At 40.8% G+C, this 17,255-nt stretch overlaps 1 protein-coding gene across 2 annotated transcripts in view; it reads left to right on the forward strand.

Moving 5' to 3' along the window:
- The window catches only part of PITRM1 (pitrilysin metallopeptidase 1), a 42,168-nt gene that overhangs the window by 6,875 nt on the left and 18,038 nt on the right, over positions 1–17,255 (forward strand). For both annotated transcript variants that reach the window (XM_026478685.4, XM_057304623.1), the window contains exons 7-13: positions 249–409; positions 7,787–7,913; positions 8,190–8,278; positions 9,071–9,199; positions 9,808–9,921; positions 10,145–10,241; positions 11,159–11,293. In XM_026478685.4, the coding sequence (XP_026334470.1) occupies positions 249–409; positions 7,787–7,913; positions 8,190–8,278; positions 9,071–9,199; positions 9,808–9,921; positions 10,145–10,241; positions 11,159–11,293 (852 nt within the window). The remainder of the gene's footprint in view (positions 1–248; positions 410–7,786; positions 7,914–8,189; positions 8,279–9,070; positions 9,200–9,807; positions 9,922–10,144; positions 10,242–11,158; positions 11,294–17,255) is intronic.

The raw sequence follows: 17,255 nt of genomic DNA on the forward strand, positions 1-17,255 counted from the left end.
CATGCACACTGCAAAGAGTTTCTCCTTCTCTTACAAGACCCCTGATCTCTGGGTCTTGTGCGGAGATTGTGAATGAATTGCATGCTTTGTTAGACAGGATCTGCCTGGACCACCTTGTTTACCACTGCGACCATTTGAATTGCAGGGTGTTACAGGTACATGCTCCCAGAATGTGATTAATTTGCTGCATTGTAACATGATAGTGGGTGTTATTTTTCACGCACATATATCTTTTTTTAAATTTGAAGACAGACAACGAGAGGATATTCTCGCAGCACCTTCAGAACCGACTCCTGCCTGACCACACGTACTCGGTGATCTCCGGGGGGCATCCGTTGTGCATCCCAGACCTCACGTGGGAGCAGCTTAAACAGTTCCATGCTACCCATTACCACCCCAGTAATGCTAGGTAATACTTCATTTTTGCGGTTTAATTAATGGTGGGTTGATGAAGAGTAGGGTTGTTTGCATACGCTAAATGGCATGGCTTCTCTCACATTTGGCAAAGAATTGTTTGCGAAGAACTTTGTAAATTTAGAGGATTCTTTGCTTAATGGATCGCCTCGCTCTCACGTGGACGCTCATTCTGAGCGTCTACAGCAAGAACGTGCGTGCCCAGCATGCTGGTGACACCCCTCCTGCAGGACGAGCCGTGTGCTGCCACGCTCCCTCCCCTTGGCCTCAGCTTTCTGATGGCTAACACGGGAGTGCGGGCTTGAGATCAGGACCTGAGCCAAGGCAGATGCTTCACCGACTGAGCCACCCAGGTGCACCAGGATCTTTATTTTTTTATGCTCACATTGGTCCCCCTGTGTCCCGAGGGGACGGTTTTAAGCTCATCTTGTCTTCGGTCTTCTTAGTTTTCAGTGACTAGATTCTGTGCCCCCCGGGCCCCAAATCCAGGCTCCCCCTGCTCCAGATCTGTAGGTCCTTCTTTCTCTGAGGAGTCCTGTGACCAAATGGAGGCAGGCATTTAGAGAAACGTGTCTCCCTGGACGCCAGGGATGCTCCTTGTTGCTGGAGTGCCCTCTAAACCATTGAGTGGACGTTCTTAAAGGATCTTTCAGATACTAGCTCCCAAAGTCAGATGTGTTTATTTTATCGGGATATAATTGACATATAGTGTTGTATTAGTTTTATGTGGACAACAGAATGATTTGGGTCATGTATATACTGTGAAGTGATCACCACACTAAGTCCAGGTAGCCCTGTCTCTACGCATAGTTACAAATGGTTTTTTTCTTATAATGAGAACTGTTAAGATCCGTTCTCTTCGCAACTTTTAAATATACAATGCACTGTTGTTAACTACAGTCACCATGCTGTCCGTTATGTCCCTATGACTTACTCATCTTAAAACTAGAAGCTCGGACCCCTTCTACCCATTTCGTCCACCCCCTGTCTTGGCAACCACCAATCTGTTTTCTGTATCTGAGTCATAGCTCACACAACAGCATATTAAAAAAAAAAAAATCAACTATGTCGTTGTACCCTTTTTCCCCTGGATGGATAAATGTGTTGTCTTGAAAACGTGTAATCTGACATTTGTAACCTAAGATTGAACTTTGTGAAGGTCAGTGATGGATTACTGTCTTCCTGTAGTTAAGACGTCTCATCAAATATTTGAACATATCAGTTACTTAGTTTTTGAAACACTTTTATAGTACATTTTAAATAGCAACTTTTGTCAGATTTACATTTAATTAATCACTTTTGCATGATTTGTGTTTCTTATAAAAAAGATCAAAGCCTCTATTTGGTCTTTGTATTTAAAGTAAGTGAACAGAAGGATGCCTGGCTCAGTCGGTTAAGCATCTGCCTCCAGTTAAGGTTGTGATCCCAGGGTCCTGCGATCAAGCCCCATATTGGGCTCCCTGCTCAGCGGGGAGTCTGCTCGAGGATTCTCTCTCCCTCTGCCCCGCCCCACTAGAGTACAGGCACTCTCTCAAATCTTTAGAAAACAAAAAAATGTATTTCTTTTTTTTTTTTTTTAAAGATTTTATTTATTTAGTTGACAGAGATAGAGACAGCCAGCGAGAGAGGGAACACAAGCAGAGGGGGAGTGGGAGAGGAAGAAGCAGGCTCCCAGCAGAGGAGCCTGATGTGGGGCTCGATCCCATAACGCAGGGATCACGCCCTGAGCTGAAGGCAGGTGCTTAACGACTGCGCTCCCCAGGCGCCCTCTTTATATATTTTGGATATTAACCCCTTATCAGAGATGCCCTTTGCAAATATCTTCTCCCATTCCTTTTCCCCATTGAGTATGATGTTAGCTGCGGGTTTTTCATATATGGCTTTTATTATGTTGAGGTGTCTTTTAGTTTTGTTAACTGTTTCCTTTACTGTGCAGAAGTTTTTTATTTTGGTGTAGTCCCAAGAGTTTAATTTTCCTTTTATTTCCCTTGCCTCAGGAGACCTGTCTAGAAAGAAGTTGTTATGGTCAATGTCAGATGGATTTCTGCCTGTGCTCTCTTCTAGGATTTTTGTTTCAGGCCTGAAATTTCAGTCCTAAATCCAATTTATTTTTGTGTATGGTTTAAGAAAGTGATCTACTATCATTCTTTTGCATGTGGCTGTCCAGTTTTCCCAACACCATTTATTAAAGAGACTTTTTCCCATTGAATATTCTTTCCTGCTGTGTTAAGATTAATTGACCATGTGATCATGGATTCATTTCTGAGTTTTCTGTTTTGTTCCATTAATCTATGTGTCTTTTTGTACCAGTACCATATAGTGATCAAAGCTATAGCTTTGTAGTATATCTTGAAATTTTGATATTGCGATACTTTTAGCTTTGTTCTTCTTCAACATTGCTTTGGCTCTTGGGGTTCTTCTGTGGTTCAATACCAGTTTTAGGATTGTTTGTTGTAGTTCTGTGGAAAATGCTGTTGGTATTTTGATAGGGATTGCATTAAATCTGTTGATTGCTTTGGGCAGTTTGAACAATATTGGTTCTTCCAACCTGTGAGCATGGAATAACTTTCCATTTGTTTGTGTCATCTTCAGTTTCCTTCATCAGTATTTTATAGTTTTCAGAGTAGGTCTTTCAGCTCTGGTTACATTTATTCCCAGGTATTTTTTATATTTGGTACAGTTGTGAATGGGATTGTTCTTTTAATTTCTCTTTCTGCTACTTCATTATTAGTGTGTAGCAATGCAACGGATTTCTGTATGTTGATTTGTATCCTGCAGTCTTAATTGAATTCATTTATCAGTCCTAGTAGTTTTTTGGTGGAGTCTTTAGGATTTTCTGTACATAATATGTCGTCTACAAATAGTGGAAGTTTTAGTTCTTCTTTACCAATTTGGACACCTTTTATTCCTTTTTCTTGTCTGAGTGCTGTGACTAGGACTTCCAGTAGTAGTTGAATAAAAGTGGTGAGAGGGACATCCCTGTCGTGTTCTTAGTTTTTCCCCATTGAGTATGATGTTAGCTGTGGGTTTTTCATATATGGCTTTTATTATGTTGAGTGTTTCCTTAAACCTACTTTGTTGAGGGTTTTTATCATGAGTGGATGTTGTACTCTGTCAGATGGTTTTTCTGCATCTTTTGAAATGATCATAAGGTTTTTATCCTTTCTCTTGTTGCAATGTAGCATGTTGATTCACTTGTGAATATTGAACCATCTTTGCAACCCAGGAATAAATCCCACTTGATTGCGGTGAATGATTTTTTAAATATATTGTTAGATTCAGATTGTTAATGTTTTGTTGAGGATTTTGGTTCTGCGTTCATCAGATGATGGCTGTACTTCTTTTTTGTGTGTATGATGTCTTTATCTGGTTTTGGTATCAGGGTAATGCTGGCCTTGTAGAATGAATTTGGAAGTTTTCCTTCCTCTTCTATTTTTTGGAAAAGTTTGAGAAGACTGGGTATTAACTCTGCTTTAAATGTGTCTTAGAATTCACCTGTGAGGGGCGCCTGGGTAGCGCAGTTGTTAAAGCGTCTGCCTTCGGCTCAGGGCGTGATCCCGGCGTTCCGGGATCGAGTCCCACATTGGGCTTTTCTGCTGGGAGCCTGCTTCTTCCTCTCCCACTCCCCCTGCTTGTGTTCCCTCTCTCGCTGGCTGTCTCTGTCAAATAAATAAATAAATAAAATCTCTAAAAAAAAAAAAAAAAAAAAAAAAGAATTCACCTGTGAAGCTGATTGGTCCTGGACTTTTATTTATTGGGAGTTTTTTGATTACTGATTCAGTTTTGTTCCTGCTTATAGGTCTGTTCAAATTTACTATTTCTTCCTGATTCAGTTTTGGTACTTTATATGTTTCTAGGAATTTATCCACTTCTTCTAGGTCGTCCAGTTTGTTGGGATATAGTTTTTCATGATATCCTTTTATAAATGTTTGCATTTCTGTGGTGTTGGTTATTCTTTTTCCTCTTTCATTAGTGTGTTTAGTTGGGTCCTTTTTCCTTTTGCTTTTCTTTCTTTCTTTCTTTCTTTCTTTTTTTTAATGAGGCTGGCTATAGGTTTATCAATTTTGTTGATCTTTTCAAAGAACCAGCTCCTGGTTTCATATCTTATATTTTTTTTTAGTTTCTTTATCATTTATTTGTGCTCTCATCTTTATTATTTCCTTCCTTCTGCTGGCATGGGGTTTTCCTTGTTATTTTTCTAGCTCCTTTTAGGTGTAAGTTTAGGTTGTTTGAGACTTTTCTTGCTTCTTGAGGTAGGCCTGTATTGCAGTAAACTTCCCTCTTAACACTTTTGCTGAATCCTAAAGATTTTGGACTGCCGTGTTTCCATTTTCATTTGTTTCATTGTGTGGTAGCATGTTATTTAACCTCCATGTATTTGTGGTCTTTCCAGATTTTTTCTTATAGTTGATTTCTAATTTCATAGTGTTGTCAGTAAAGATGCATGGTGTGACTTTGATCTTTTTGAATTTGTGGCCTAACGTGATCTATTCTGGAGAATGTTCTACGTGCACTTGAAAAGAATGTGTATTCTGTTTTAGGGTGGAATGTTTTGAATATACCAGTTAAGTCCATCTGGTCCAGTGCGTCATTCAACGCCATTGTTTCTTTGTTGATTTCATTTTTAGATGAACTGTCCAATGATGTAAAAAGGGGTGTTAAAATCCCTTATAATTATTAACTGTTTTATGTATTTGGATGCTCCTATGTTGGGTGCATAAGTATTTGTAATTGTTGTATCTTCCTGTTGGATTGTTCCCTTTATGATTATATAGTGTCCTTTGTCTCTTGTTGCAGTCTTTGTTTTAAAGTTTATTTCATCCAATGTAAATATGGCTAACCCAGCTTTCTTCTCACTTCTGTTTGCATGAGAAATGTTTTCCATCCCTTCCCTTTCAGTCCGCAGGTGTCTTTAGGTCTGAGCTAAGTCGGTCTTGTTTTTTTATCATTCAGTCACCCTGTGTCTTTTGATTGGAGCATTTAGTCCATTTACATTATAGTAGTTATTGATATGTATGTATTTATTGCCATTTTGTTACTTGTTTTATGGGGTTTTTTTTCTGTTTTTTCTCTGTCTCTTTCTTGCTCTCTTCTCTCACCATAAGTTGTTTTTTTTTAGTGATATACTAAAATTCTTTTCTGTTTATTTTTTCCATAACTGTTATTGGGTTTCGATACATGCTTACCATTGGGTTTGTATATAACCTTTTCTGCACAAAGCAGTCTCTATTTAGTTGATGGTTGCTTAAGTTTGCCCCCATTCTCTACCCACCGCCGCCCATGTTTTAGGTTATAGTGTCATACTTTACATCCTTTTATGTTAAGAGACCCTTGATTGATTTTTACAGATACACTTATTTTTACTGCTTTTATGTTTCCTACTTTTTTTTACTCTTATTAATGGTCTTCCCTTTCCATTCAGAGTCCCCATTAACATTTACATTAACAAGGCTAGTTTATTGGTCATGAACTTTTTTAACTTTTGTTTGTCTGAGAAACTCTTCATCTGTCCTTCTGTTCTGAATGACAGCCTTGCTGGGTACAGTGTTCTTGGCTGCAGATTTTTCCCATTCGGCACTTTAATGTGTCATGCCACTCCCTTCAGGCCTGCAGTGTTTCTGTTGAAAAACTCACTAATAGCCTCCTCGGGTTTCCCTTTTACAGAACTTTCTTCTTTTGCTGCTTTTATAATTCTCCTTATCACTACTTTTTGCATTTTAATTACTAGGTGTCTTTTTTTTTTTTTAAAGGTTTTATTTATTTATTTGACAAAGAGAGACCACCAGCGAGAGAGGGAACACAAGCAGGGGGAGTGGGAGAGGAAGAAGCACGCTCCCAGCCGAGGAGCCTGATGTGGGGCTCGATCCCAGAACTCCGGGATCACGCCCTGAGCCGAAGGCAGACGCTTAACAACTGCGCCACCCAGGCGCCCCTAATTACTAGGTGTCTTGATGTGGACCTCACTGGATTGATTTTTTGCGGGGCGTTGGACTCTCTTTGCCTCCTGTATCTGGATGTCTGTTAACTTGCCCGGTTTAGGGAAGTTTTCAGCTATTATTTCTTCACATAAATTTTTCTACCCTCTTTTCTCTCTCTTCTCCCTCTGGAATCCCTATAAAGCAAATGTTATTATGCAGGTCTTGTTATTTTGCATTTTTTTTCTGTCACCTGCTCAGCTTGATTAATTTCCATTGTTCTGTCCTCCAGGTCGCTGATTGTTTTTCTGCTTCCTGTAGTCTGCTATTCCATCTGGTGTATCTTTAATTTCAGTGATTGTGTTCTTCGTCTCTGATTGTTTCTGTTTTATCTCTTTGCTAAGGGTCCGCTGCTCTTTTCTGGAGTCCAGTGAATATCTTTATGACCATCACTTTAAAGTCTTTATCAGGCATATGACTTATCTCTGTTGTACTTAGGTCTCTTGCTGTGGTTTTGTCCCGTTCTTTCATTTGGGCCTTATTCCTCTGTCCCCTCATTGTGTCTAGCTCTCAGCATGTGTTCAGTGCATCAGGAAAGTCAGCTGTGTCCCCTGCTCTTGAATGTAGTGGGCATTGTGCACAGTTTTCACAAGGTGACACTGGTCCTGTGCTAGAGAAGCGCTGCCGCCGGGGAGACCGGAGTTGGGTGGGGCGATCTGCAAAGTGCACGCGCACGGGACGTGTAGTTTTAACAAGGTGTGTGCGTGTGTCCTCCGTTGGAGGTGACCAGCTGCCACCACCGGGACTGATGTCCTGCAGAATGTGTGTTTGGGAGACACGGTGTTGGCCAGAGGGGCCCTGGTCATCTGTGGGAGGGGACTCGCAGCACTGGGGCTGAGGCAGGCCTGGCTGCAGGGGGTGGGGCACGTAAGCAAGTTAGGCCCAATGTGGGACTCAATCCCAGAACCCTAGGATCACGACCAGGGCCGAAGGCAGTTGCTTAACCAACTGAGCCACCCAGGCGCCCATGATTTTTAAAGTTCCATGTTTAAGTCCCACTGGTTGTAAGAACTCTTGAAATTCAGCCGCTTTGGTTTTCAAAGCCAAATGTTACAGGGGGATTCATGTTCCTGTGTGGGCTCCCTGGTGTGACCCTCTGCCCCCCCTCCATGGGTCCCTTCCTCCAGTGGACAGTCCCCTTGTCCGTTTAGCCCCCTCAGTGACTTTGCCCTTCCCACTCTCTCCAGTGTGTTCTCTTCCCTACGTTTAGTTGTGGAGTTTGTTCTGCTGGTTTTTGGGTTATTTTCCCTGATGGAACTGTTACCTAGTTGTATCCATGGAATGAGGTGAGTTTAGGGTTTTCCTATTTTGCATACCTTCCATTGTATCCAAACAGCGATCTATGTTGATTTCTCATCTTTTACGCTGAGATAGACTAATGTCTCTGAACGTTTCAGGTTCTTCACTTACGGCAATTTTCCATTAGAACAGCATCTGAAACAAATTCACGACGAAGCACTGAGTAAATTTGAGAAAATTGAGCCAAATACTGCAGTGCCGGCTCAGAAGCCATGGGATAAGCCGGTAAGTTCCCCATGCAGAGAATAAGCCATGTTTTCACCTACTGAATACACTGAGACGAAGAGTCAAACTGTGTATTAGTAATAAGATTTTCAGATATCGTGGCCTCTGACTTGAATGTAAGAGCTTCTTAACCCTAAGAAATGGTTACTTGTTTGAAAAGAAAATTTAGTGAAAAGCATCTCTTGGGCCACTCTATACCTCTACGCGTACCTTAGTCTAGTTTAAACCCAGTCGTTCGTGCACTGCACCTGCTGAAAGCATCCCGTCGTTTTACAGAGGGAATTCCACGTAACATGTGGCCCAGACTCCCTGGCTGCAGGTTCCTCCAAACAAACAACCGTCGGGGTCAGCTTCCTCTTACCAGAGTAAGTGTCCGCGGTGAAGGGGGAAAAGTGCGGCTTAGCAGGGTCGGAGGCGAATTCTCCACGTAGAAATGGCTCAATGGTGAGGATTTAGGAGTCGAGCAGCTGTTGGACGGCAGGGAGGATGTTAACAACATCTGGGATGGTTTGGGGGAAGTTGCCTTTAGTAGCTACCCAGGAAAAAGTACTTCTTACTGCATTTTAAAGCTTATTTCTGTGGAGAAAATGGGGTCAGGCAGCAGTTATTAACATTTGTGGGGGCGGGATGCCATTGAGCCTGAAGAGAGCACAGTGAACACTGGCTTCAAAACAATGTATGACCCATGGAGCTCTGTTGTCGTAGAGATGTGGGCGCCTGCGGGCACGTGGGCAGGCAGGTGTACTCGGCCGTGCGGTGGCAGGCTTGGTGGTCACGCTGCTCGACCGACTGCCCCATCTCCTCACTGCTGTTGTCTGTGTGTGGACAGTGCACTTGTAATTGAGATGACACAGGTCAGAGTGCTTGGTGCACTATGATGGGATGACATTCGATATGCAGCCAAGTCAGCTTGCTGGTGTGGGACCCCAAAATAGTCTAGTTTATGAGAACTTTGCACACCAAAAAAATAGTTACTCTCTTTTATCCATAAAACTTAAAGGTTGAAATGCAAGCATTTGTAGAAGAACACCCGCTTCTTTGGAAATAAAAGTGTCGGTTTAGTAGTGATTTCAATGATTTTGGAAACAGTTACTAGGGCCAACAGTTTCCCTTTTTCTCTCCCCCTCTACCTCCTACCACCCCGTTTTTAAATGAAGCATCACTGATACATTTGAAGCCTTCACGTTAAACCTTCTGTCTTCACTCTTGATCGGTGGACCCAACTCCCCCTTCTACAAAGCGTTAATTGAGTCTGGACTTGGCACAGACTTTTCTCCTGATGTTGGGTAAGTTTCATTATCTGATCAGATCAGTGGTGTTTGCATTTGGGGCCAGTTTTGACATTTGACAGTATCGGGACATGTTTTTGGTGGTCACAACTGGGGAGGGTTGCTGGCATCTGCTGGGTGAGGTTGGAGATGGAGAATGCTCGGTATCCCACAGTCACGGGACGGTTCCCCTGCTGCCCCAGCACAGAACTGTGCGCGACAACCCTCGGCCAGTACAGCTGTTTTCTAGCCCCTGGAGGGCACATTTGGGAAAAGAAAAAAAGAAAGATAGCTTGTCCAAGATCTCAGAATGGCGTACGACTGCCTGCTTTAAAAGCCAGGTCGTTAAATATTCTTTTGTAAAGCTCAGCAGTTTCATTTCTAGATTTAATTTTGCCATAACTCTAAAGTTTAAATTGCATAGGTTTTTAGAAATGTGAAAAGGACCTGAATGTAATTGTGACCAGTTATATCTGAGGACTCTGCTTCAGTGGGCTTTTTCTGGGGAGACTTGGGAGGCTGGAGTGTCTGTAGCTCTGTTCTCTAGAGAGTGGCTCTCTAAGCAAAGCGTGTGCGGTGATGGAAATCGTCGGGATTCTGCCACGTGACCCACTTGTGTATTGTAGATACAACGGCTACACGCGGGAGGCCTACTTCAGCGTGGGCCTGCAGGGGATCGCGGAGCAGGACTCCCAGGCCGTCCGGGACATCATCGACAGGACCATCAAGGAAGTCATCGAGTGCGTGTGGCTTGCGCTCTGCTATCCCGACAGTGCGTTCGCACTGTCCTCACACTGTCCAGCGAGGGAGCCCACCTCCACCGCCCCCCCCACCCGTGTCCGCTGTCTCTTTACCTCATGAAACACACGCTGGTTCACTTGGAGTTGTTTAAAGATTGCCTCTGCTGCCCTGTTGCACAGGTATCGATTTCCTTTTTAACATCTCTGTTCCCTGTTACTTTAGGAAAGGATTTGAAGAGGACCGAATTGAGGCTCTGCTTCATAAAATTGAAATACAGATGAAGCATCAGTCTGTCAGCTTTGGACTCGCCCTGACGTCCGTATGTAATTTCTCCTCTACCTTCCTCCGTTTGTACTTAGTTTTTACTGGTGTGATCAGTGGGTCCTTGACAGAGCTGAAAACAGGTGGGTATTCACAGTACCTTTCATTTGAACCTCGAAAGTTGTGCTGTTTTGGATCTGATGCAGATTTACTTTTAATTTAGTTTTATAATACATTGTGTTCTGATATCTTTTTTTTGAGAGTCATTTGTTTTAAAGAGAGAGAAAGCATGCACGGAAGGATGGACAATTAGAAGGAGAGAGGGAATCCTAAGCAGGCTCCATACCCAGTGCAGAGCCTGATGCAGGACTCGATCTCATGACCCTGAGATAGTGACCTGAGTCAAAACCAAGAGTCAGATGCTCAACTGACTGAGACACCCCAGTTCCCCTAATATCTTATATTTTTACGTAGGACAGATCCATACAGAGTACGTATGGGTAGAGATTTATAACTGTAGATCTGGGGGTAATAATATTTCCTAAAAATAATTTTATTTGTAATTTTTTTTTTTATAATTTTTCTTTTTAAAGATTCTATTTATTTGAGAGAGAGAGAGAGAGAGATGGAGATAGGAAGAGAGAGCATGAGCAGTAAGGAGAGGGAGAAGCACGCTCCCCACTGAGCAGGGAGCTTGATGTGGGACTCGATCCCAGGACTCTTGAGATCATGACCTGAGCCGAAGGCAGATGCTTCACTGAGCCACCCAGGCATCCCTCCTAAAAATCATTTTAAAACCTGTGCTTCACTTAATTAGAAAACCGATTTAAAATTTTCCTAACCAAAGAATGACTTAATTTTTGTTACAATCATTGCGGTATTTTTAAATACAGAAACTGAGTTCGTAATAAAATGTTACTTTTGATGTAGAGTTCGTAGTGTAACGTGCTGTGGATGTCGCGTTCTTGGTTGCAGTACATCGCCTCCTGCTGGAATCATGACGGGGACCCCGTGGAGCTCCTGAAGCTGGGGAGTCAGGTGGCTCGGTTCAGGCAGTGCCTCAAGGAAAATCCACAGTTTTTGCAAGAAAAAGTAAAACAGTATTTTAAGGTAAGGAGATTGGAGAATTTATATGAGTAAGTGACATAATTTCTTAATTATTAATTAATGCTTGTATTAACAAATTTAGTTCATTCTGATGCAAGTTGGCTTTTTATATGAATATGTGAGTTTTTCTTTTATATATGAAGTATTTATTATGCACGTGTTGTATTAACAAAAACATCTGTAGGCATTTTTGTTCTGTTTTGTTGAAAGAGAGATAATACTATTTACTCCTCAATTTTTTGGAAAGTTTTGATAAGAATTATTCACTTGTCATTAAAAGATTGGTAGAATTCACCCATGAAAAAATACACTCATCCTAGGATTTCTTCATTGGGAGTGTTTTGCTTTTTTTTTTTTTTTTTTAATTCAGTGTCTTCATGAGTTACTGATCTCTTCAGAGTTTTCTGTTTCCTCACCTTTCAGTCCTGGAAGGTGGTGTGGTTCTAGGGGTTCATCTAGGTTATCCAGGTTGCTGTACAGTTGTGCCGAGTATCCCCTTGTGCTTATTTCTGTACTGTCTGTGCTGTTGTGCCCTTTTCCAGTCTGAGTTCAGTCAAATCTCCCTTTTTTCTTAGTATATCTGAAGGTTTGGCCCTTTTGTTGATCTGTTTGAAAAAGTCTAATCTGTGATCTAATTTTTATGGTTTTCTTTGTTCTCCTAGCTTTGGATTTGGCTTGATCTCACTTTTCTTTATAGTGAGGGTGTGAAGATAGGTAACTCATGGATCTTTGTTTTTTTAACGTACAAGTTAACTGTGTGCGTATTAGTCTTCTTGCTGGTGTTCTGGGATCCTGTAGTTTTCAGTATGTTCTGTTTACAGCTTCATTTGTCTCACGGTATTTTCTAAGATCCCGTTATTTACTCTTTAACCTGCTGGTTGTTTGAAAATGTGTTGTGTCACTTGCGTGTGTTTGTTGGTTTTCCAGTTTCCCTTCTGCAGGCATTCCTTGGAGATAGTGTGTGTGGTTCCAGACCACCGCAATATAGCAAATACTGCGATAAGGTGAGTCAGATGAGTGTTCTGGTTTCCCAATGCAGATAAAAGTTGTGTTTACACTACACTGCAGTCTGTTAAGTGTGCAATAGCATATGTCAAAAAAAAAAGTACACATCTTAGTTTAAAAATACTGCTGAAAAATACCAATCGTCTGAGCTTTCAGTGAGTCGTAATCTTTGCTGCTGGGGGGTCTGGCCTCGATGTCGATGACTGCGGACTGATGAGGGGGGTGGCTGCTAAAGGTGGGCGTGGCTGTGGCAATTCCATAAAATAAGACACGGATGAAGTTTGCCACAGCGACTGACTTCTTTCATGAACAATTTCTCTGTAGCAGGTGGTACTGTTTGCTAGCATTTTACCCACAGTAGAACTTCTTTCAAAATTGGAGTCCGTCTTCTCAAAACCTACCACTGCTTTATCCACTGAGTTTCTGTAATCGTCTGAAGATTTTTATTTATTTTAGAGGGAGAGCTTGCACGTGAAAGAGTAGGAGGGAGGGGCAGAGGGAGAGTGAGAGAGGGAATCCCAAGCAGACTCCATGCTGAGCATGGGGCCCAACGTGGGGCTTGATCCCCCGACCCTGAGACCACAACCCAATTGCTGGATCATAAGTAAGGTGGTTCTATTTTTTTTTTTTTTTTAAGATTTTATTTATTTGAGAGAGAGAGCGCGAGCACAAGCAGGGGGAGGGACAGAGGGAGAGGAAGAAGCAGACTCCCCACTGAGCAGGGAGCGTGATACGGGGCTCAATCCCAGGACCCTGGGATCATGACCGGAGCTGAGGGCAGACGTTTAACTGACTGAGCCACCCAGGCCCCCCTGTTTTTAATCTTTGAGGAACCTCCACACTGTTTTCCACAGTGGCTGTACCAATTTGCATTCCCAGCAGCAGTGACTGAGGGTTCGTTTTCCTGCACATCCTCGCCAATACCTGTTGTTTCTTGTGTTTATTTTAGCCATTCTGACAGGTGTGAGGTCATATCTCATTGTGGTTTGATTTGTATTTCCCTGATGACAAGTGATGTTGAACATCTTTTCATGTGTCTGTTGGCCATCTGGATGGCTTTGGAGAACTATCTGTTCATGGTTATTTTTATGCCAGTACGATACTGTTTTAATTATTATGGCTTTGTAATATAGCTTGAAGTCTGGAGTTGTGATGCCTCCCATTTTGTTTTTCAAGATTGCTTTGGCTGTTCAGGGTCTTTTGTGGTTCCATACAAATTTTAGTATTGTTCGTTCTCTGAAAAATGCTTTTGGTATTTTGGTAGGGATTGTGTTAAATTAGCAGATTTCTTTGGGTAGTATAGACATTTTAACAATATTTATTCTTCCAATCCATAACCATGCAATGTCTTTCCATTTCTTGTATCATCTTGAATTTTTTTTTTTTATCAGTGTTTCTAGTTTTCAGAATATAGGGCTTTCACCTCTTAGGTTTATTCCAGATGTTTTACTGTTTTTGGTACATTTGTAAATGGGACAGTCTTCTTAATTTCAGCTTCTGTGGCTTCATTATAAGCGTAGAGCAATGCAGCAGATTCCTGGACATTGATTTTGTACTGCGTGACTTTGCTGAATTCATTTATCAGTTGTAGTTGTTTTTGGTGGTCTTCAGGGTTCTGCAAATAGTGAGAATTTTACTTCTTCCTTACCAATTTGGATGCCTTTTATTTCTTTTTCTTGTCTAATGGTTAGGACTTCTACTATATTGGATAAAAGTAGTGAGAGCAGACACCTTTGTCTTGCTTCTGACCTTAGGGGAAAAGCTCTCAGTTTTTCACTATTGAGTATGATGTTGGCTGTAGGTTTTTCATATAAAGGCTTTATTACGTTTAGGTATGTTCCCTCCAAATCGGCTTTGCAGAGAGTTTTATCATGAATGGATGTTGTGCTTTGTCAAGTGCTTTTTTATTTTTTTTTTTTAACATCTATTGACATGATCCTGTGGTTTTTATCTTTTTTTTTTTTTAACTGATGTGACCTATCATGTCGATAGTTTTGCAAATATTGAACCACCCGTGCATCTTGGGAATAAATTCCACTTGATTGTGTTGTCTGATGTTTTTAATGTGTTGTTAGATTTGGTTTGCTAATGATTTGTTGAGACTTTGTGCATCTAAATTCATCAGAGACATTGGCCTGTAGTTCTCTTTTGTTGCGGGGTCTTTATCTGGTTTTGGTACCAGGGCGATACTTGCTTTATGGAATGCATTTGGAAGCTTTCGTTCCTCGTCTATTTGTTGAAATAGTTTGAGAAGATCAGGTGTTAACTGCCCTTAAATGTTTGGTAGCACTGGCCTGTGAAGCCGTCTGGTCCCGGACTTCTGCTTGTCGGGAGATTTCCGTTAGAATTTTCTATTTCTTCCTGCTTTAGTTTTGGGAGGTTATATGCTTTTAGGAACGTATCCATTTCTTCTGAGTTGTTGAATTTGTTGGCAGGTAGGTGTTCATAATATTCTGTGACAGTTGTTTGTATTTCTGTGGTGTTGGTTGTTATTTCTCGTCTCTCAGTGATTTTATTTGGGTCCTCTTTCTTTTTTTTTTTTTTTTTTTTTTTTAGGAGCCTGGCTAGAGGTTAATCAACTTTGCGGATCTTTTGAAAGAACTAGCTCCTGGTTCCACTGATCTTTTTTAGTTTCTCTATCATTTATTTCTGGTCTAATCTTTATTATTTCCTTCCTTCTGCTGATTTTGGGTTTTTTCCTTTTTCTAGCTCCTTTAGGTGTAAGGTTGGGTTGTTTATTTGAGATTTTTCATGTCCGAGGTAGGCCTGTATTGCTAGAAACTTCCCTCGTAGAATTGCTTTTGCTGCCTCTCAAGGATTTTGAACCATTGTGTTTTCATTTTGATTTGTTTCCATGCATTTTTTTTTTACTCTTTTATTTCCTGGTTAATCTATTTATTGTGTAGTTGCCTGTTACTAAACCTCTGTGTGTTTTGTGTTCTTTCCAGATTTTTTTCTTATGATTGATTTCTCGTTTCATAGTATTATGATCAGAAAAGATGTATGTCAGATGCTTTTTTTGCATCTCTTGAATTGATCATATGACTTTTATCCTTTATGTTATTGATATGATGTATCAGGTTGATTGCTTTGCAAATACCAAGCTACCTTTGTATTCCTGGAGTGAGTCGCACGTGATTGGTGTATGATTTTTTTTTTTTCTTTAGCTTGTTGAGACTTGTTTTATGCCCTAGTATGTGATCTGTTCTGGAGAGTGTTTCTTGTGCACTTGAAAAGAATGCGCGTGCTGCTGTTTTAGGATGGAGTGTCTGAATTTGTAAATCCATCTGGTCTAGTGAGTCATTCAAAGCCACTATTTCCTTGTTGATTTCCTGTTTTGATGATGTGTTCATTGATGTATATGGGACGTTAACATCCCCTACTAGTATTGTATTACTCTCAGTTCCTTTATATTATTGTGTGTATTATGGATTTGGGTGCTCCCATGTTAGGTGCATAAATATTTACAACATTATAACTTCTTGTTGGAGAGTGCCCTTCTTTGTCTCTTGTTGAAGTCTTTGTTTTAAAATCTGTTTTAACTAATGTAAGTATTGCTTACCCTGGCTTTGTTTTCACTCCACTTGCATGATACATGTTTTTCCATCCCTTCACTTTCAATCTGCATGTGTCTTTAAGTCTGAAAGGAGTCTCTTGTAGGCAGCGTATAGATGGGTCTTGTTTCTTTATCCATCCATCACCCCGTGTCTTTTTACTGGAGTGTTTAGTCCATTTATATTCAAAGTAATTATTGATAGGTATGTACTTCTTGCCATTTTGTTTCTTGTTTGATGGTTGTTTTTTTAGATTTTCTCTGATCCTTTTTTCTTTTGCTCTCATAGTTTGTTGGCTTTCTCTAGTGATATACTTAGAATCCTTTCTTTTTCTTTTGTGCGTATCTGTTCCTGGTTATTGGTTTGTGGTTATCGTTAGGTTTGTATATAACGTCTGCACATAGCAGTCTCTATTAAGTTGCCGGTCACTGAAATTTGAATGTGTTCTTTACCTCTCTCTCCCTCACGTTTCAAGTATGTGGTGTCGTATTTTACATCCTTTTATTTTACGAATCCCTTGACTGATTTTTGCAGAAATACTTATTTTTACTGCTTTTGTGTTTTTTACTTTTCATAATCTCACTTTCCACTCAGGGTCCCTTTAATATTTCTTGTAGGGTTAGTTTAGTGGTCATGAACTCTTAACAGTTTTTGTTTGAGAAACTCTTTAGTTCTCCTTTTATTCTGAATGGTAGCTTTGCTGGATATTGTATTCTTGGCCCCATGTTTTTCCCTTTCAGCAAGCACTTTGAATATGTCAGCCACTTCATTTTGACCTGTTCCTGCTAAAAAATTCGCTTGTAGCCTCAGGAGGCGTTCCCTTTTATGTAATGTCTTCTTTTCTCTTGCTACTTTTAAGATTTTTTCATTATCAGTACTGCCATTTTAATTAGTTTGTCTTGGTGTGGACCTCCTCCGGTTGAACTTTTGGGGTGATCTCTGTGCCTCCTGGATCTGTTCTCTGTTTTTTTCCCCCAGATCAGGAAAGTTTTCAACTATTAGTTCTTCAAATAAATATTCTGTCCCCTTTACTCTCTCTCCTCTTGGGATCCCTATAATGCAAATGTTACTCTGCTTGACGGGAGTCACTGAGTTCACTAAGACTATTCTCAGTTTGTATAATTTTTTTTTTCCTCTCGTGTTCAGCTTGGTTACTTTCCATTGCTCTGTCTTCCAGAGACATTTAGCCTATTTATTCCATCAGTTGTATTTTTTATTTTATTGATTGTGTTCTTCATCTCTGATTGGTTCTTTTTTTATCTATTAAGGGTCTCACTGAGGTCCTCTACTCTCTTCTCTAGTCCAGTGAGTATTTTTATGATCATTACTTTAAATTCTCAATCAGGCATATGACTTAAATCTTTTCACTTTAGGTCTCTTGCTGTGGTTTGGTCCTTTCATTTGGG

The sequence above is a fragment of the Ursus arctos genome, unplaced genomic scaffold, assembly GCF_023065955.2.
Source record: "Ursus arctos isolate Adak ecotype North America unplaced genomic scaffold, UrsArc2.0 scaffold_30, whole genome shotgun sequence".
Taxonomy (NCBI): Eukaryota; Metazoa; Chordata; class Mammalia; order Carnivora; family Ursidae; genus Ursus; species Ursus arctos.